This window comes from Electrophorus electricus, chromosome 6, assembly GCF_041902795.1.
Source record: "Electrophorus electricus isolate QZ-2024a chromosome 6, ASM4190279v1, whole genome shotgun sequence".
Lineage (NCBI taxonomy): Eukaryota > Metazoa > Chordata > Actinopteri > Gymnotiformes > Gymnotidae > Electrophorus > Electrophorus electricus.
In genome coordinates, this window is record NC_137502.1 from 25,163,054 (window position 1) to 25,184,651 (window position 21,598).

Here is a 21,598-nt window from a genome sequence, read left to right on the forward strand (position 1 = left end):
TTCCTCATATATCCTGACAACTGTTTACTTATATACAGGCACGTGTGAATCCCGGTGCAACCTCTCCCCAAGTTATTCCCAGCTGGGAAATACACACTTTTTCACAAATAATCCCATCCCATTACAGATTTGCTCATCAGTAGTGGCAATACGCTTCCACTAGATGGTGCTAGTGACCTGGCTCGGGTATTCCTGTCTTGGCAGGCATCCGCAGTTGAGGAGTGTATAAATGCTGAATACAAATGTAGGAGGTACCAAAGCGTTGTATGTGGCGCCGAAGCACACACTATGTACTTGTTGTCGTAACATTCTGAATAAATTGGCCGGTAAAGCTCGCTGCCAGTTGAGGTACATTAGGGGTTCTCACACTCAAAGACACAATAGACTACAAAGGCACGTTGTAAGACTGCAACTACGTCACTTGCCGCCAAGAATCAGATGACGGTCTTTTTGTGCGCATGCTAGGCGCCAGCATCGCCAACGCAGCCGTCTGCGGGTCAAATTCTTTGTTTTATAACTTGATATGGAGGCCTAGCACTTGCCACTTCACTCATTTGTAATAAAGCATCCCGGAGCGGCCCCAAAGATTCTTATAATTCATCCATAGACTTAATAAAAACCTCGTGCAATATGTACCCGATGAACCACTCACTTCATAAAAACACGGACCAAAAAGGAAAGTTGTACATGGACTTCTTTAATAAAGTTCCGATCTCATTATACAAATTTCAGTTTTTCAGGAAAATGCATGCAGTGGCTTGGTTTTGAGGCACAATACTAAAGAAAAAGCTTTGTTCATTGATACAAAAAAAAAAAAAAAAAAAAAATCAAACAATTGCATAAATCAAATCAAATACCATGTCATATTGCAGTCCAACCCACTACTAATTTTAAATTTCATAGTACTTGTATTTTCTTGAGTAGACACATAAAATATACACATTAAAAAGGGGACAGGAGAGAATTGTTAAGAACAAGGTCTGAAGTTAAGACTATAAACCAGTCCACCTTGCATTGATTTTTTAGCCTACCGATACAAGAGAAATCTTTAACGAAAATACAAAGACAATAAATAGCTCGGCATGTTATTGTTACAACACTTCAAATCTTATCTACATCAAAGGTTTGAGTGCTGGGCGAGGCATAGTTTTCTCCCATTTTTGCCCAACCACACCTCCATGTATAACCAAGGCCCAGAACCATCTCGTACAACTAGAATGACTCTCTCAGGCGAACTCGGACCCCTTAACTTCGAAAGATGGCTGCTTGGCTGACATTACGCAAAGACGGCCTGTCTCGCGTGGGCTCGAACTGCAGCATGCGAGCTCGTCTTGCTGATTGCGGCGAGTCCATATGGAGTCCCTCTCCATCACTCGTTTTGGGCTTCATCGGTTTAGCTGCGGAACACCACAACCCTCTAACACAGATGAAAAGCACCAAGGCCTTGTGGGTAAAAACAAGATGCAGTTAATGTGCAAAAAATGCCCCCCTACCATCCGAACGCGCACGCAGGAGCAGCTACGATGCTGACGAAGCCAAATAGACCAGAACGAGGATTAAAGAACGTACTGACTTATGGATACATTCTTTTCCCATTTGCCATATGCAGTGTCTGCTCACCCTTCCTTAAAATGCAAAACCAAAAAGGGAAACAAGCAGCACGTTAGTTTGCCCTCCATTGTGGGAGAGTAAGTCTTGGGTGGTTCCGCATCCCTGAAATTAACGAAAATGGTAATAAACAACAAATAAGACACGGAACAGACGAAGGTCCAGGTACGGAGTCCAGGAAGCCCCCTGATCTCAAAGAAGCGCCTTCACAGCAGAACGTCTCTGGAACCAGATGCAGCTCTCCACAGCGCAAGAATAGCACGAGCAAAAACGTCAAACTCAAAACAGCGGGCAGTTCTGAACCCCTATCGGCCTCAAGCCGTCTATATTTGGCAAATAAAACTGGGGGAAAAAAACAAAAACAAAACCACATTGGTCACACCATTAATAGGTGAGTTAGCTACTACTTTCAGCTTATGTATGCAGGTCATTTCAAAGTGAAAATGAACTGAAGGCGACGGCAGTGCAGCAGGGCTGGTCTACGAGTCAATGGGACAAGTGTGGGTAAAAACTAAACAAAAACGGCATGTTTGGGAAACATTAACATGACTGTCTGTCAAAAAACTGTCTCATGCTCCATGTGGCAGATGACCTGCTAGAAAACTGACCACTTAAGATTTAGCATCTGCAGAAGAAAACCAACTGGGTCACAATGACTTAGCCTAATGCAAAGGGCTGATACCTGACAAACTATACCATCATTAGAAATCAATGATGAGCAGATCAATAATAATAATAATAATAATAATAATAATAATAATAATAAAAAACAATAATAACAACAACAACAACAACAACAATAACAACAATAGCCCCAGAAAATGAGGCAGTGTTGAAGTAGCGTGTTCAGGTGTGTGCTAATCACAGTACTGCCTGCCATCGTAGGGAATGTTCTGTTCTTGGGGATGTGGGGTCTGGTCTGAGGGTTGTGGGAGAGTGGGGCAACACTGGCAAGGTGGGAGGGGGCAATGGGGGTAGAAATGGGAGGGAGAGAGGAGGAAAGTGAAAGTGAAGGAGGGGAGGAACAGGCCGTCCAGAGCAGCTTCCTACTCCCACTCCGTGGTGCCCGGTGGCTTGGACGTCAGGTCGTACATCACCCTGGAGATGCCCGGGATCTTCTTGATCTCATCGACCATCTTTAACACCACCTGTAGGTGAACAAAAAGTACCACATGTTGAACACAAACTCTGGTGTTTACAGACTCTTGGGCTGAATTCCGACCTGAACACAGTCTCCCTTGATCATGTCCACTTGTGCCAAAGTCATGCCTCAGGGGGTCAAGAAAGCTGTCTAAAGGTCACGTCATACATGCTGTGCCATCATGGAAAAAGATGAGTTGGTCTGATGGGTATCCTTCGGAAGAAGTGGCACCATTGGATGATGATAACTGTACTTCATTACAGAGATTAAAGAGTCCAAGGGAAGAACAGCGATTGAACACATGCAATAAGCTCATCTGGGGATCAGCTCCACCAAACAAAATGAAACTCCTTTCATTAGATTGTATAGATTAAAGGTATTTTAAAACTGCAGCTTTTATATGTATTCTACAACTCCAAGATGTATGCCAAAAATGTGAAAGGGCACATGCATTGTGAAACAAACGAAATCCTCAGAAACAGAATGTTTTAAGGTGGGTTTGGGGAGCGTGCGGGTGGGTCTCTGACCTCCTCTGGGATGTGTTTGTCGGGTGTGGCAGCAATTCCGGTCATGAAGTCGCTGGTGATGAAGGTCCTGATGACAACAGAGCGCCGGCACGAGGGCTGCTTCTGGAGCGGGTCGCGGTCGAAGTGCAGTGGAACCAGGATGACCGGCATCTGACTGATCTTACCTGAGTAGCCTGTGTACAGCACACACACGCAGCTGTGACACACGCATCTCACGGCTTGCGCTTTTGCTATGAAAAGTTGAGGTTTCTTTGCTGAGGAAGTCTCGCCGTTGTGTAGGTTAACATCCAAGTGGATTGTCGCCCTGCAGAGTGCATTAAATACTGAAATATGGCAATTTCTATTTTAGGGACTTGACCCAAATACCGAAGCTAAAACCTCAGCAGATAACTTGAAGTGGTCTCAAAGCACTACCATTCGAACAGAACTTCACAGGCTGGATATGAGCTAAGTCCTAAACTTAACTGAGGCTGGCTGGTTGCTCAAGTCTTCTCTGTGGTGACTTGTACATCTGCATTGCAAGTTTCATAGACACAAATCAAGCCCACTCGAACTAAATTATGCAGAGCTTTTCAAAAGGATGATCTTAGCCTTTATAAACTAAGCTTAACCTTTATACAGAAGGTCATTCATTAGTGATAAAATGTCCCCTCCCACATACTGCACACCATGCCAACATCAGCTCGTACCAGACTCCCTCAGGATAGAGTGAGCCACATAGTCCGCCTGTCTGAGCGTGCTCAGTACGCCCGTAGTCAGGAAGGTGGGCGTGATGTCAGTGGGGGGTTCCTTTACGTGTGGCCCGAAGACGTACACAACTCTGGGAGGGGAAGGCCAGAGAAGCACCAAATAAGGTCATTAATACATCCAAATTATCCAAACAGACAGGATACTGTTTAAAAAAAAACCAAAAGACAGCTTGGAAATTGTTTGATGGAAGGGAGAGGCAGCACAGGTGTCAGTACAACCTCTAAATGTACATTTACTCTGTTTTTATTGGTCAGCAAGTGGAAAGCTGCTTAGACAAGGACAAGGTGTGGCTAAGTGAGCAAGGGTTAGTCTGCATCCCATGTCATGATTCCAACCAGTTAGTCCTTCTCTGTTAGCACTTTGAGTGTCCTGACAGCTGCACGCAGGCAACCTGAAGGTGGCGACACGGGGCAGGTGGGTTTACCTGTTAATGGAATGGCAGATGCGCGGGATGAGTCTGGCCAAAAACATGAGCGGGTCCCAGCGAGGATCTTCTTTGCTGGTCACGCCGCACACGTAGCTGTACGAACGCGAGTCGCCCTGCGCAGGACCAGACAGAGAGAGAGACAGACAGAGACACACACACACGTGACCAAAGTGTGGCGCACGTGAATGAATGGGGTGCACATGATAAAAACATTTCAGGAAACTCCTGTTTTCTACCTTCCCAACAACACATGGCCCTAGCTCTCTTTCCTAGTTTTTAAAGAAGACAACACCATTCTCAGGACAGGGGACATAGTATTTAAAGACTAAACAGACCACCTAGCTGTAAGGACCTCACATTCATCATCCCAGTCATCCCGAATGTTTTCCCTGGGAGACCAGGCTCTGAGCTTCGGGGTAAATTTAGCACTGAGCAGTCCCGCAACAGGAAGTGCAGGGGCGGGAAAATACAGTTCAGAGCAGCAGGAGCAAAGCCGCAAAGTTTGGAGTGGAGGGGATGGCGGCAAGCAGAGGCCTGTGCCTCATTAACAACAGTGGCCTGCGATGCCGGCGAAGACAGCAGGGTGTAGCCGAGCGCCCGTGTACACAGACACGGCCGACAGGCACGCGAGCTGTCAACACACTGACACACAGTCACCATGGGGCCAGACAGCCGCTCTTGGTCAGGCTAAACTCATCAGGGAGTGCTAGATGTGAAAAGCACTTAGCTGTTCATTGGCATGCAGCCGAGACAGATGTAAGCGGGGACTTAAAAAACAGTTTTCAAATAACATATAACCAGGGAGTGTTAAAATCATTTTAGTGTTTGGCAATTTTGAGCCTTTCAACAGCCCAAATCCACCTCTAGTAATTGTGGCTGTCCTGCCATGCTCAGATCTTTGCCATACAACTGCAAACGTTTAAAGTGACAATAAAAAAAGAAATTCTTTTACTACTCTCTCCTCTTCATTACAGATTTTCTACATGAAGAAACAAACTTGGAGATAGCACTGCATTCACTGTTCAGTGGTGTGGAGTGGTACCGGTAGTAAACTATGCACACAGCACACATGGTTTTGTTTTCTTCCTGGTCAGAACCACGTGACCCATGTTACCAGTGAGAGATCAGGCAAGCACAACACCATCGCCCACTCTACCGCTCAGAGCACAAACAGACATTTCCCCCCTCGTGTGCACAAGCTGAACAGATCACAGCTATATAAACCACTCTGGCTTCACCCTGCACAGAAAACCAGCAGCCACACAGTCCAGCTGAAGACCCACATGGATTCATCACTTACGCAGCAACCAGTGAACTACAACTGGTGCTTTCGCCTCAGGACACACACGGACCTCACTTCCGACGCTTAACAACAGCATGGCAGACAGCTAAAGTAGCTCACCGTTTGTAAATGCTGACGGACAAAACTCTTTACTGTGAATGAGACTGGGTTATAATGCCACGAAAATAGATTAAGTATGTTTCCAGTACTGCGACTGATGGCTACAGAACCATGGTCATACTTGCAATACCGCTGGTCTATTGACAGGGGGCACTCTTCTGATGCCCACTCTATGTATTATTATTATTAATAACATATACATAGTACCTTTCACAGACTCAAGGACACTTTACAGACATTTTCTCATCACACACACCGATGAGAAGTGGCAGCCAATTTTGCGCACAGCGTACTCCATCATAAACCACACAGCCCCCTGGGGGACTGCAGTGGGTGCAGGGGAAAGGGAGGTGGTTAAAGCAGGACACACACACTCACACACACACACACACACACACACACACACACACATACACACACACACACACACACACACACATATACACACACACACACACACACACACACACACACACATATACACATATACACACACACACACACACACACACACACATACACACATACACACACACACTCTCACTCACACACACTCACTTATACTTACACGCAGGACAGAGCACCACCCACCACTGGACACACACACACACACACGCACACGCACACACACTTACACGCAGGACAGAGCACCACTGGACACACACACACACACACACACACGCACACACACACGCTCACTCACACACACTCACTTATACTTACACGCAGGACAGAGCACCACCCACCACTGGACACACACACACACACACACACACACACACACACACACACACACTCACACACACACACACACACACTTATACTTACACGCAGGACAGAGCACCACCCACCACTGGACACACACACACACACACACACACTCACACTCTCACTCTCACTCACACTCACACTCACACTCACACTCACACTCGCGCGCGCACACGCACGCGCACACGCACGCGCGCACACGCACACGCGCATACACGCACACGCATACACGCACACGCATACACGCACGCGCATGCACACACGCGCACACACGCGCACACACGCGCACACACGCGCACACACACAAATATATACTTACACGCAGGACAGAGCACCACCCACCACTGGACACACACACACACACACACACACACACACACACACGCACACACATATATACTTACACGCAGGACAGAGCACCAACCACCACTGGACACACACACACACACACACACACACACACACACACACACACACAAATATATACTTACACGCAGGACAGAGCACCAACCACCACTGGACGGACACACACACACACACGTACAAAGGTTACATTCATACAGGACAAATTTGAGTATCCAAATTGACCTAACCTCCATGGTTTTTGGACTGTGGGAGGAAACCGGAGACCCTGGAGGAAACCCACGCAGACACAGGGAGAACATGGAAACTCCACCCCGATAGGGACTCAAACCAAAGACCCCAGCACTGAAAGGCAAACGTGCTAACCACCAAGCCAAGCCATTATCCTTTTTCTCACCAGAGCGTGTGGGTGGCTGTTAGCTTCTTGCAAAAACATGTACATGTGACCAAACTCCATACATTTGCCAGTGACAGAGCTGGGTGGCAGCCAGCTTTGTTTTTAGACAGTGGGTTTTCTTTTTTTTTTTTTCCAGAACCCACCCGCTTGGCTCTCAGTTACATAGCAAGATCAAAACGTTAAAATACCCACAGTAAACCACTTGAGCTTAATGTCTGCTTAATACATCACCTGAGTCGTGGTTTAAACGGGAATAAAACGCTTCACATCTCTACCATAAACATATTCATTATTCATACTCTGTGAAAAGGGTTCTTCAGCTTCTGAAGGTAGTTGTGTCGCTCAGGCTGTTAGACACAGTTAGTGATTCCAAAACCCGTTTGGAATTCTGCCGTGATGCCACCACAAATCCTACAACAACGCAAACCGCGTGGAGGGAGAAAGTGAGGCAGAGATGGAGAGAACACCAAGAGAGAAAAACAGAGACAGACTGTGCGTCACAACGACTGTGGTTAACCACGGTGCCGGGGCAATGGTGCGAAAATGGAGGGCACACCCAAGCGTGGACGACAGGACTTGTGAGGGGAGCCAGAGCAGGAGATCTGCCCAGGAGGGGGAGGAAAAAAAAACAAAAAACAAAAAAAACCCAAAAAAAGCACTGCGAGTGAACACCACCAGTGGCTAAAAACTCAAGCAAGAAAGTCAGGGAAAGGTGCCAAAAGCCTCGGACAATTGGCATGGAGTCAACACTGATCACCAGCTGAACACAGAGCTACGTCAGCGGTTCTGCTCAGTTTAGTGCTAGCCAAGTCTCGAACTGGGCATCTCTGTGAGGGCGTTACCTACGCTGCCTTAGATTGAGGCTAAAGCTTACCTGGACGCCTACAGTTTTGATTGGCAACAGGAAGGCATTTAGTGAATGAAGGCTGGTGATATGCATCAGTTTCTCCTCTTCCTCGTCAGATATGCACGACTTCACTCTCTGCAGTAACACATGAGGCTGCAAAGGAAAAAAGCAAGCAAGCAAACAAACAAACAAAAACATTACGTAAAAAAAAAAAAAAAGACAGTAGAAAAAAAAAAAAATAATGAAACCTATTTGGCCTCTTGTTCATACTAGGTCAGCTTGCCTTAGCATTTGGCCAAAGGATTCCTTTACGTATGGCATAGACACAACAGCAGAGTTCTAACTGTTTGACTAAAGAAACAACAAGACCCCCACAGGCAGCAACCGGACAGATGCCTGTTACCTTTTTCACGCTGGCGGAGAAGTCTGTGATGATCTTCAGGATGTTGTTGGTCTCTGCGAAGTCTTTGCAGATGTAGGGCTCATCGGCACAGATAACTCTGATGGCGAGGCCTGGACCTGTAGTGAGCAGCCAACGCACAGAGCGCAGCAGATCAAGAGGTCAAAGGGCAAAACAACCCAGGGCTTGTGGGACTGGCACCATTTCTCAGAGGGTCTGCTTAACTTCCATTTGTCTTACATGATACAAATGCTGCTGTTTTTTGCATGTTTGTATACTGATTGATTACTTTTATATGACTGAGGATGGCTGCATTCCCATTAAGCTTCAGGAGGAGTCTACATGTGTTTTTGAGTGAGAAAGACATCACTGAGCACATGGAATATACTTCTGCTATTTATTGTTTATGGGGCTATTACAGGAAACCTGTTATCTGGTTCCTGTGGGTGTTAAGACTGGAATGTTCCCACATCAGAGGCTGTGTGGATGTGAGGGATGTGGAGCGCCGTCCTGTACTCACCAGGGAAAGGGTGTCGAGACACGATCTCCTCAGGCAGCCCCAGCTCCCGACCCAGCGCCCGCACCTCATCCTTGTGGAAATCTTTCAGTGGCTCGATCACTTTCCCCTGGCAGCCAGCCGTCCGCACACAGGCATAGGAGATGGGGAGAGAAGTGAGCTTTTCCTGGCGTGAGGCAGGAACGTGCACCGTCTTCCTGCCTTCCCCAAGCTGGAAGCGTTCTAACACGCGGCTGCTAAAAACTGCAGTAGGGCTTCGGCAGGCTGAGCTAACGTACACTGGAGACATGTTACTCTAACATATTTCCTGTGCTCCCATACCACAAAATTGAAATTGTGAAAAACAGCAGCAGCAGCAGCAACCACCACCACCATGTATATTAGAATATTGGCACTGGGAATGAAGGCCTGAATGCCAACAAAGCCAAACAAAAATAAAAAGCAGAACCAGAATTTGGACTGCAGATGTGTGAAATGCGTGCACTGACTTCTTAAGGAATATTTTACCCAAAACAAATGCCATCGTAAAGAGCTGAGCGTAAGGCAAGACGGTGCGTAATGAGCATTAACAGGACGGTTTGTGAGGACTCGATCGCTGGTAGCCATTAGCAGTGATCAACGGGACGTGGGCCAGTACTGCGGTGCGGTACCTCGTCTCGGAGTTTACGGATGAGCTCCGTGTCATTGTGGTGCGTTTTGATGACCTCGGCCTTGCCGCTGGCCAGGTGCGAGGCGCTCTCGATCAGGTCGGGTCGGAGCGTCCCCTGGGCCAGGTACACTTCCTCTGGCTTCAGGTTCATCTCACCCAGCACCTCATTCGCCACCTGGACGCCGGCCACGCGCCAGGGCCAGCATTACAGACAGAGGCGAGAGGCGGCAGAAGCAAATTATTTACAATGCGGTCTGAAAAACAGCACATTTTGTGTGTGTGTGTGTGGATTAAACCCATTAGCTTATTAATCGGTGACTCCACCCCACTGCACAATAAGATGCCAGTAAACTACATATGCCCTGTAGGCAAATCAATGTTTGATATTATTTGAGTCGATAAAAACATTGAGTGTTTTGCTGGTACTGACACTGACATTAGCTTTGCTATTTCGAATTACTCAGCAATCCCAAACCTGATTGAACATTGAGGGAATTAAAAAATCAGAATCCTAGTCACACTGATTTAACAGCTGGCCAGTCGCTGGTGGGATTGGTGGAGTTCACCGACACACCTTGACAAAAGTGTCTCCAATGATCTTCCGCTTCTCCTCAGGGTTGGTGGTCATGTTGAGTGTCTTGCTGATGCGTTTTCGGGGTGTGCGGTCCTCCTCGGAGATGGGCAACGTGGTGGTGCCATTGTAGAATGTGTGAGCTGCATTTACCACTATGTGGGGCAAATGCAACAGAGAAAGGTCATTCCAAGAGTTACACTTATGGTTGTACAGAACTTAAATGACTGAGTTCCAAGTCACATTAAAACTAATATTTAACCTGTTAATCAGGCTTTTTAATTCTTTACACTGCAAGGACCCAATACCGGGTCTAGACTTTCATAAATCACTCGTGAGCAGGGGTTCTGGACTATACCTGGGGGCCCAACTCTCAGAGGATTTTAGTAAAAACTGCCTCAACACTCCCGAATCAAGTCTTGAAAGGCTCGATAATTATTTAATGAGTTGTGATCAGGTGAATTAGTGCAGGGTACATTCGAAACAGGAGCTAAGAGCCTCCGCTTGTAACTACATACCTTTCACATTAGTGTCAGTGTCATTACTGAATAATTCACAGCAGTTACTGAACAATATCGCCTGGAGTTTCATAACTGCATGGTTTGAAGTCTTGCGCGAGCTACTGCTCGTACCTTTGAGTTTGATGCCGAGTTTGGTGAGGGCCTCCTCCACGCTCTGGCTTTCCCGCTTCCTCATGAAGCCATTGTCGATGTGCACAGCGATCACCTGGTCCTGGTTCAGAGCCTTATTCAGCAAAGCCGTACACACAGTGGAGTCCACGCCACCGCTCAACAACACCTGCACAGCGCACACACAAACACACACAGCCTTTCTTACACACCCTGGTTCAACACATTAAAACCTGCCACTTGACCAAAAATGCACACTGCATTTTACTACACAAGTCACAAGAGTAACCACCTTTTGTGACTCTGACTCATAAATAAAAAAGAAAAGAGAAATTTAAACACAGTAAATAGCATAGAAGACATGGCTTCATGGGATGGATAAAGTCTAAATCCAATACAGGCCTTCACTTGTTCTCTTGGGAGCAGGCCCAATTTACAGCTAAAGGGGGCAATCATGTAGCTTCGAGAGAAAAAAAGCACTAATTAATTGAAGCTTTTAATTACTTCCCCTCACACCACATACATGCAATTTAAACACACACACACACACACACACACACACACACACACACACACACACACACACACACACACACACACACACACGTCCCTGGATTACTCAGAAATGCAAGGAATTAGAGGAATTAGTCTGCTCATAATAATCTGATGTAAGCCTGAATATTCATGCATTTAAATAAGGATATTAGATCTGAAAAGATTCCCATATACCACCCACAAACAGCCCCCCCTCACAGGACTCCAGCCTTGATGCACCAAACTTCAGCTTCCAGCCTAACAGTAAACACCAGCTCCATTTAACTGAGGATTTGGGGAGGGCAGGGTGGGGTGAGCTAAGGTCCATGGGTGCCCCCCTCCCCCTGCAGTGCCACACCCCTCTGCTCACCAGCACTTTGGACTTGTCCACTTTTTCGCAGATGTCACGCACGCAGGCCAGCTGCCGGTTCTGCACGGTGAAGTTGCTGGTGCAGCCAGCAATCTCAAACAGGAAGTTACGCAGCATGTCCATGCCCCCCTCCGTCAGGTCCACTTCTGGGTGAAACTGAGTGCCGTACAGTTTCTTCTGCTCATTGGCGATGCCTGAGGTGGCGAAGGGAGACACAATGTGTTACGCCCCCGGGGTACTGCACAGCCTAGTGAGATCTCTGCTCTAAAACACCTGGTGCAGCTCATCAACCTTCCGTAAAGCCCTGTGCAAGCTCGATTATCCATGTTCGAGAAGATATGAAATGAAAGGATGACATGACAGTTTTCTGAGGCTGCGTCGGGGGTTATTCATCCTGAGCCAGCTTTGACATGCAAGTACATAGAAGGCATGCTGCATGTTTTCTCAGCCTACCTGCGATGATGTTGCCGGACTGGGCGACCACTTTGAAGCCGTCTGCCACTTTATCCACACTGTCACCATGAGTCAGCAGGACCATCTCTTCCTTCTGTAGACCCCTACACACACACACACACACACACTTTTTACAGGCAGCTCGTTGACGCTTGAACAGCAGGGAAGTGCTGATACGCCGTGACGGCATTTTTTTTAAGCACACTGAAACGTCTGTCAGCTTTTCCACTGTGAACCCGTACCTGAAGAGTGAGCAGGAATTGTCTATTCCGATGCTGAACACACCGTCTTCTCTCACACTCTTCCTGTGCACCGTGCCCCCAAAAACTTTGTTCATCATCTAATCATCACACAAGATATGTTGCGAGATACAGATCAACACACTGTAAACACTGCACAAAAGAAATTAATCTTACACAGATACTACTGTATTAACAGAAGAAGTATACGATGCTCAGTATAGACACCAAAATAAAAAACTCACCAGCCACTATATTAGAAAAACATTGTATTTTGTACACCTGATTTTGTAGTTGCATTTTATAAACTTGTTTTCAACATACGTTTACAGACTGTAGACCATTCATAGCCATTCACAATTCATTAGCCACCCACAGTTTCTAAGCACTGCAGAAAGCATTATGCCCAGTATTAGGACAGATGGGATAGTAGCTTTGCTATCCAGCCAATGGCCAACCAACACAGAGGTCAGAAATGGACCACTGAACAAGAGTTACAGAATACCTGCTACAAACGGTGCTCAAAACATGCCATAGTCCCTACCTGTGTACCAAGAATCCCTCTAATAAATAAGTGTTTCTGATAAAACAGGGGGTTGGAGAGAATATCCAGTGACAGAACTGTAGTTTCACCCTCACCTGCATACCGTAACAGATCCCCAGCACAGGTTTTCCGATAGTGAATATGGCGGGGTCAAACCATGGTGCATCTTCCGCGTAGACCGAGTTAGGACCACCGGATATAATGATGGCCCTACGAACAGGAGAGCATATTTTAACCCAACATGTTCAAACCACTTGAAGCCAAGCAAAATTTCCCCTGTAAAATATATAATCCTGAAAACTGCAAATGATTTATGGACATGTTGCATCTTTATGTGTCATAACAAATTAGGGCAAAACATTGGTACAAAAAAAAAAAAAATTAAATTGACATTTGCAGTGTGTAATTATGTGAAGAAAAATGTCACACAACAGGCTCTGCCGTAGAGTGCGGCTTGGTCTACTCCAAGCCACCTGATCCAGCTCACTGATTAAGCACTCCCCCCCCCTTATTTCAGTACCTAGTAATAACGCTGACGGCACTGATTTGGAAAGCATGCGATGGCCTTCACAATGTTTCAATTTCCTGATTTTCATGAAGCAACAAACATTTTCATGAACTGGGCAGGCTTCCTGTTTACGCAGCCCAATGGCTTCTGCTGACCCGATGGCCCCAGGACAGCAGACAGGTGTGGGAGAAACCGCGTTTCTTTTTAATCTGTGCCCCCACTGACGAAGCCCAAGAAAAATGATATTCATGTGTTTGCTCACAGTTTATGGCAGCGAGGTAGTTAAAAATCCCTGCATGCTGGTGAGCCTGCATGCCTACATTGCAACAGGAACCACACTGTGCTTCTAACAAGCACTTCGACCAAAGACATCAACGAGGGAAACAATGAGTGCAACCATGCAGCCACCAATCAGCATGATGTAATTTGCATAATGCTAATTAGTGGCTACCTGCCTTCATTCGCTGTAAGTGACATTAGCTTTTGTGTTTTCATTTTCTTTAACGCGCTTTCTTCACATGCTGTCATCCAAGTTGGGGGGGGGGGGGGGCGTGATGAGCAAAGGAATTCAAGGAGAAACAAAGATGCTTTATGGCTGAAAGTATGATACCAAAAATGATGTCACAGGAGGGGCACTGTGTCTTGAAGAGAAATGAAGGCCAGCACAATGACACTTTAAAACCAGTCAAAAGTTCAGTTAGCGAAACGCTCCATGTTCAAGCAGGAGAGGGCGGCTGAAAGCACGGCGCAAAGGTGTGTGGGAGTACATCCTTTTGCATGCATTTGCGTTTTGCTTGCGACTCCGTGAAGCCTTCTGCACACATGGAAAAACTAAGCGGGTAAAGCAAAAGGAGTTTAATTGGTTAGCATGTTTAAAAAGGTGGGCCCCCTGTCAGAAGAAACCCATGCTCAAGAATAGTCATTAAGCAAATGTTTTGATTAAACAGGGCTCTTAGCAGGTGACGTGTGTGCCTAAAACACAGAAGACTAGGGAGTGACAGAACGGGAGTGCGAGTGCACGCACAGAAATAAGATAGATGATCCTTAGCAGCACGGATGCTGTTTGTCAGTTAGTGCTGAGACAACATGGTAGATTTAATATCAATAATAATAATAATAGTTTTGAAAAAATGTTATGATGCATGATAAAAAGGCATGCTAATTTTAATTAAATTTTAATTGAGGTTATTTCAATTAGTACCTAATCCAATAACATTTCAATGGTATATTAACCTTGATAGGATGCATTTTCTCCTTTCTAAAAACTGTGTTGGATCACATACAACAAACTAGAATTTCATCTGAATCTAACCTGAAACCACCTTTTCTGTTCTTAGCATTTTTGTGCATCAGCAGACTGTATGTGAAAATTCAACCTGTGAAAATTTAACCAGTAAAATAACGGTACCCTCATATTATTGACTAACACAAAAATCAAAAATCTATATCAATAAGCCATTTCATCTGCAATCATGCAAACACTACGAATGTCATTTGTGGGGGCTTGCATGAACTGATGGCATAGTGGTGCCCCACAGTTCCCGTGAGCCGGGTTCGACTCCTGTCCCGGCTCGTCTGCTGTCTGTGTGGGGTTTGGAGTTTCTCCCCATGCTCGTATCCCCCCGGTCTCACCTGAAGCCCTGTTCTCTGATGGCAAAGGCGGGAGTCTCCAGGGGCAGGATCTCTGATTGGACGAACAGTTCTCTCACCCTCCTGTCAATCACCTTGCCGTACTGGGCCCCCGCATCCAGGATCACCACAGCCCCCTCATAACTGTGCAAGGCATCTTTAGTCTCGCCACTGATATCCAACTGAGGGGGGGAATCCCATGTGGGTTAAAGCAGAAAGCAGTTACATTCATTAGGCCTTGTGATGTAATTAGGAAACATGTCGGCTGCGTGAAATGAGTATGACCTTGTGACCACAGACAACATGCCCCTTCTGACCAATGCAAATACAGACACATGAATCTTAGGGAGATGATGGACGGCTCGTGGCAAGAACGAACGCACGCACTCTGCCAGCCTGACCTCAGCAAGCTATGCACTGTTCAAACCATGCTGCAAAACACTATGGCATCGCATCCTTTTAAAAATAGCCTCACTTTGCTGTATGCTACCGGAACATTTTTTGCTATAATAAAGTTATAAAGTCAGGAAATTCTGACAAAATTAAGAAAAAATAGGTGATTTGAATACTGGATATACTCATTCCTAATTTTAATCAGATTCCACTGAATTTTTCTGTGGAAAAAGTGTCTACCCTAAAGATAAAATGAATCCGTGGCATACTTGTGATGTAATAAGTACTTCAGTTTCAGATCATGACACCTTCTGTAAACAGCACCATGTGACCAAAAAATAACTTACTAAACTTTACTAGTACATAACCAAGGCCCAAGGAGGTAGACTAGCAGTCACAACAAGGCACTCTAATTCAAGTAAAGCAGGGTTCAAGTAAAGTCGTACCACTAAGATTAAGTTTGCTTTTCTAAATTGAGATCTGGATCCATATTAAGGCCCACGCTACTTAAAACAAAACAGAAAAATATGTGGAAATTGATACTAAACAGAGCAACAAACTTCTGGTATATAAGGAATGTAAAGCACATATAACGTAACTACATTGCAACCAAGCGTTGCTCCGTTTCTCAAGTTAAATGTACAAGTCGTTATTTGTTGTTAGCGCTATAGTAGAAACCATTTCCACGTGCTTACACTACATTTTACTTCCGTAAGAAAACAAGTCACTTACTCGCATACACAAGCACTTCTAAAAACTTTAAGCCAGTGTCGTCGCCCTGAAATCGACAATGAACCGACATTAAATATGCAAGATAATCCCACTTGCAAACAGAAAAGATATTTCACACGGCATTGGCCTGTTATATACAGTCCTAAGGCTGAGGTCAGGTAGCATGATTCCGAAAGCAACCGCACTTCACTTTAGATGTGAGGCAGGTCAGACAATAACTCGGAGCAAGCTAAAACGCTCCGTTTACCGTGACAGGAATATGTTACGCGAGTTTCAGGGGGAAAAAATAACGAGGTTTATTCGCACTGGATTCAACATGTCATCTCGTTACGTCTGCGGTGCCTAGCTAGCTAGCTTAGCATAGCATAGCATTATATCTTAGCCTGGTTGGCGACTGTGTTAGCGCGTTAGCTTAGCTTAGCTTCCCTTTTAGCCCAAACTGCACTTCCAAGTTCAACTAAGACGTGTCGTAACTGAACTGAGTAGGTATTACTAGTGTTGGCAGTCTAAATATTAGACTTGTCGTGCAGTGAATACATTTGAACGAAATACCAACACCCACGTTAGCTAGATAACATCACCGGGCATGGCATACACGAAGTTTTTCGGCAGAGACAGGCCGTGTCTAGCTAACCGGGTGGGGGGGGGGGGCTACCCCGCGGACCGAGCCGTGCTGAAGCGGCACCCGGGCCACTACCAGGACTCAAAACAACGAAAGACAGTGCAACAAACCACGCTCATCAGTTCGACGTTTGTAGTTTCAGCGGTTTGTAGGCCGGCTTGCTGACCTTGGTATCCCCGTTACACAGCGCCATGAGTGCCTGAAGTGAAGCGGACACCTATGTCTGAGAAGATCCTCCCGGTTGGTCCGTGCTGAGTGTGATCCGGTTTGGTGCGCCGACCTGCGAATGAGATGCCTGTTCCCACAGCAGCTCCCACTGCGCTATGACTCCGCTGCGTTTTACAAGAGATTAAAAATCTCAATCTCCCAGTATTTTACGGCTCCAGCGATACTACTCCACTGCGCTTCAAGCACTAAGAGGCTCGTCTGCTCTCCGCGTACTACGCTCCGTATTCTCTCTAGCTCGGATGCGGACGAGAATTTGTTGGAAAAAAGGAGGAGTTTGAGGCCGAGTGTCGGAGCGAAGGAAAAGTTTCTCAAGGATCGGATAGAGAACTTATGTTCACTGTACAAGCTGGTTTGGTTTCAGTTACAGCATGCGAATGTAATTTTTAACTTTGCCTTCACAGTCATGTAACACAAGTCTTTAAATGAGGTCGCGGGGTTTAGGGTTTTCTCCGAGTACTACTGCTTGGTTTGAAACAGTCGCAAATCCTTTTTAATTTAGTATATATATCTGCTACTTTATTTAAACCCGAACTAAGGATAAACGTCTTTACTCAAAACAATATCAAAATCAATATACAAACGAAAAATTAACTTGGCCCCAAATCAGCAACAATGGTGCAACGTGTATCAGCCTCGAGCAACTCAGTAACTCAGTGAGTAATTTGCGCCCAATCAAATAATAGAAAATATGATAAATACATTTTAAAAAAAAAGTCTCATCTTTCCAGTGGACAAATCTTTGTCTTCATACTTAGGATTTCTGCCAAAGGTCTGTTTGAGGTGCATCTCTCTCTCTCTCTCTCTCTCTCTCTCTCTATATATATATATATATATATATATATATATGGATGGACTGAGACTGATGATGTGTTGGAGCCACATCTGAAGCTTAGGGGTTGTAGCCCCGGATACCCCTATCTCTACTTGGTATTAACTTTCCACATTCTCTCTGGTTCTTGTTCCTGGTATTTGTTTTCAACTTTCCCGTCCATCACTTGGGACTGCCATCTCTGCTGTTACCACTGCTGTTTTCTGTATCTTGTCCACTATCATGATGTCTGGTTGGTTCTCCACTGCTTGCTTATCTGTCTGGATCTGGAGGTCCCACCAGATCTCAGCCTTGTTGTTCTCCACCACTCTCTGTGGTTCCTTACATGATATGTTCCTGTATATGATCCCTGCTACTCAGTGTATGATTTCCCTGCCAGCATCTTGCATCCAGCTGTTAGGTGTTGTATGTGCATTCTAGGTCTCGGGTCTTCTCTGGTTTGATACAGTCCTGCTTCATTTGAACTAGTACTCTCATGCTACCATGATTAGAGTCTCAATTCTGTCCTTCCATCCTGCCTTTTCAAGCCATTGGTAGGACTGTCTTATGTCAGCCACTCCTGATATCTGTCAGTGGTATATTCCATGCTGGGTCTTATCCGGCCATGTCACCTCCACTGTTGAGATGTATTCATGCATGTTTGGTGTCTCACCCTGGGTGTACACCGTGTAGGCCCCTGCCTCTCCTTCCAGCTGGGGTGACAGATGCTGTATCTTGGGTGGAACGTCCCATACATTGTGAGGAGTTTTCTGGTCGTGATGTCACAAGCTTCCAGCTCTTCTGTTGGCCCACTTATTGGGCCTGCTAGGTAAGGGTTAAGATAGAAGTTGCTGAAGACCAGGGTTCACTCCACTCACTACAAATGCAAAATCATTACTAACACCAATAAAAGTCTTTGGATAAGACTCCTAATGCTCCAGTTCTCTTTCCACTGAGACATGAGATCACGAACAGAGAATCATGATGGATGAGGTTATATATACACAGACATTTGTTTTTCCTGATAAGAATAAATGTTTAAAATAACAGCAGTAGCCAATGATTTGCCCAATGAAGAATTTATTTACATAATGCAAAATGCCTTCCACTAACTTTCTGGAGCTTTAGAAACATTAGCGCTTTGGGGTGAAGTTTATATACTTTCCATCACAAAGAAAGAACTGTCAGAGGGTAACACGTGCCTTCTTGTGAGAGTTCCATCTAGTGGGGTAAAGTAATAATAACAGAGTAGGCACATCTCATAGACATAGGTACAGTTCGCACATGGAACCTCAGCCTCACTGCTCACCGTCTCTTTCTTGGAGTAACGTGGCTATCTAATTGCTCCCTCATGCTATGCATTATCTAAAATTCCAAGTGCACTTACCTCTGTAGTTTCCGAGTTGCAGAACCATTAGTTTATATTTTGTGCATTCCAAATTTGAGTCAGAGCAAGAGCTGTGAGTCTGATTGAGAGCTATGAATCAGAGCGAGAGCTGTGAGTCTGAGCAAGAGCTGTGAGTCTGAGCAAGAGCTGTGAGTCTGTTCAAGAGCTGTGGGTCTGAGCGAGAGCCGTGAATCTGATCGAGAGCTGTGAGTCAAAGTGAGAGCTGTGTGTCTGATCAAGAGCTGTGAGTCTGAGCCAGAGCTGTGGGTCTGAGCCAGAGCTATTGCATTGCTTTGAGCTGCAGCAACAGCTGCTGTCTTCCAGACAGATGCAATTCATTAGCATATTCAATAATGTCTTCCAAATAACGCTACAAAGATCATTGATCCTGCTAAAATGTTTCAGTGTATGCACCACTTGTCATGTGTCCACACTCATTGTGCTTTGTGTACTAAGCCTGTTTTTTGTTTCTTAAACAAAGTGCATGTGGCTCCCTGCACCACACTCATTCATTACCTCTGGAAAAAGGATCACAGGGATGTCCTTTTTTTTAGTAGACTAATCACCCTATTAAATCACACTCTCCACCAGAGAGTGCTTACACAGTACACTGATATCTCTTTTAATGAGACAGGTACATTTTTAGAGGTTGGTGTTCGATGACTTTGATGAATGTGCATATTATAAGGCTTTCTTTCAGCAAAAGCCCACAATGCTGGTGAAATTATTTTATTGTTGTTGAACCACAGCATGTGTAAGTACATGTAAATACTGGCATACAATCTGCAAGCTATATGTTATAGAATTCAGGCCAAGAAATGCTTAGCATATCACCATAAATAGAATGTCAATCTTTACCCCACCCTCCTCTGCTCTCTCTCATGGGTACTCTCTAATTACTGTGTTCAGTAACTAAGGATGGTCCATGTACCAGTGTCCCTCTATGAATGGTATAGCTATTTGAGGATAAACTCTCATATGGAGTTGAGTTCACGCCATTCGACATGCCTTGGACCTAAGGAAGTCTAGATAACCATTAGACATATTAACAGAGCAAGGAGAGTAAGAAATACAGAGGTAATGACTTAATCATTCACCTGTTGTATAATATTTTGAATGTTATATGAAAAAAAAGGCTTCTTTTTAAAAGGTAATTAAAATCATAAATGGACATTTATACTTGTCTTTTTGGAAGTGAAGAACAGAGCAATACCAGTATCACACTATTTAGGAACTGGACCAGAGTTACAGGTGCAGTTACCAAATACTTCACTTGAGGGCAGTGATCAGTCATGCATGAAACAAGTGGCTCAAGGTGTAGTTTCTTTTTGTTCATGGAATATGGAATGATGACATTCCAGTCACTGATAACATCAATCAACTTCCCTCTTATTGAGAACATTTTCTCCAGTCCTCATCAAATCTGTACACAAAAATAAAAATAAATTAACAATAGAACACTTCTACATTCTGTGGATTTTTAGCCCTTGGGGATTGCTTGCACAACCCAAACTTATTAATTAATCAAGTACACTGGCAAAGGAATGCTTTACTTTCCTGGAAAATGATTGTCTGGTGAAAAAAAATAAAAGCAGTTAAAATCAGAACAGTTCATATTAAGATTGTGGGAAAATTTGGGCATAATGCAAAAACTCAAAACACTTAACTCAAAACTCATAAGTCAAAAATTAAAACTCATAACTCAAAACTCATATGTTTCTTAATCGGCATAATTAACATTGGGTTGACTCAAAGTTGTGGTTCACAAATCATTAATTTGATAATTAAAAATACCGATAATTGATAATTAAAAATCTGTGGATTAGTAGCACACAAAAACATTAGAAAGGAAAAATGGCAGTTTATTTTCAGCATGGCTTCCAAACTGTAGGTCAGAGCAGCCATAAAGAGAAGCGGGTTTTGATTTAAGGTTGTGCAAGACATTTCTACTCCAACGTACTGGGTCAAATGTATTATGTCTGCGTGCTATGTGACAGCAGAAATGTGTCTGAAGATGAGACTAAAGACAAAAAATGTATACACATGAGTTCCAGGTGTTAATTCCTCAGCTAAAAGTGATTCGGTATGAATTGTTGATGAGCCTACATGAAACTAACCTGGACTATCTTTAAATCTGGCATTTAGTGACTTTAAA

General features: G+C 44.9%; 1 protein-coding gene across 6 annotated transcripts; it reads right to left on the bottom strand.

The window, feature by feature from the left end:
- Positions 1–676: 676 nt before the first annotated feature.
- On the bottom strand, positions 677–17,547 carry gmps (guanosine monophosphate synthase). Of its 6 annotated transcripts, XR_003411976.3 has the most exons (17): positions 17,187–17,544; positions 15,277–15,455; positions 13,232–13,346; positions 12,596–12,693; positions 12,354–12,457; positions 11,901–12,094; positions 11,000–11,165; positions 10,371–10,522; positions 9,798–9,971; positions 9,151–9,256; positions 8,634–8,749; positions 8,258–8,383; positions 4,451–4,566; positions 3,966–4,096; positions 3,277–3,449; positions 1,494–2,756; positions 677–1,397 (listed from the first exon to the last, which is right to left on the bottom strand). XR_003411976.3 is itself a non-coding variant. In XM_027029076.3 (16 exons), the coding sequence occupies exons 1-16, from the start codon at positions 17,137–17,139 to the stop codon at positions 2,655–2,657; spliced, it is 2,061 nt and encodes a 686-aa protein (XP_026884877.1). In that variant the 5' UTR covers positions 17,140–17,546; the 3' UTR covers positions 677–2,654. The 6 variants fall into 6 exon arrangements, 5 of the variants coding, with proteins under 5 accessions (XP_026884877.1, XP_026884876.1, XP_081572227.1 ...); XM_027029076.3 differs by having other exon boundaries at positions 677–2,756; positions 17,131–17,546; XM_027029075.3 differs by having other exon boundaries at positions 677–2,756.
- Positions 17,548–21,598: the final 4,051 nt, after the last annotated feature.

Excerpts from the sequence above, each read along its gene's own strand:
- gmps (XM_027029075.3), bottom strand. The coding sequence starts at position 17,213 with ATGGCGCTGTGTAACGGGGATACCAAG. Across the intron at positions 12,458-12,595 it reads AATTCCTGCTCACTCTTCAG|GGGTCTACAGAAGGAAGAGA; the intron begins GTACGGGTTCAC and ends GTGTGTGTGTAG. Across the intron at positions 8,750-9,150 it reads GTCTCGACACCCTTTCCCTG|GTCCAGGCCTCGCCATCAGA; the intron begins GTGAGTACAGGA and ends TGCTCACTACAG.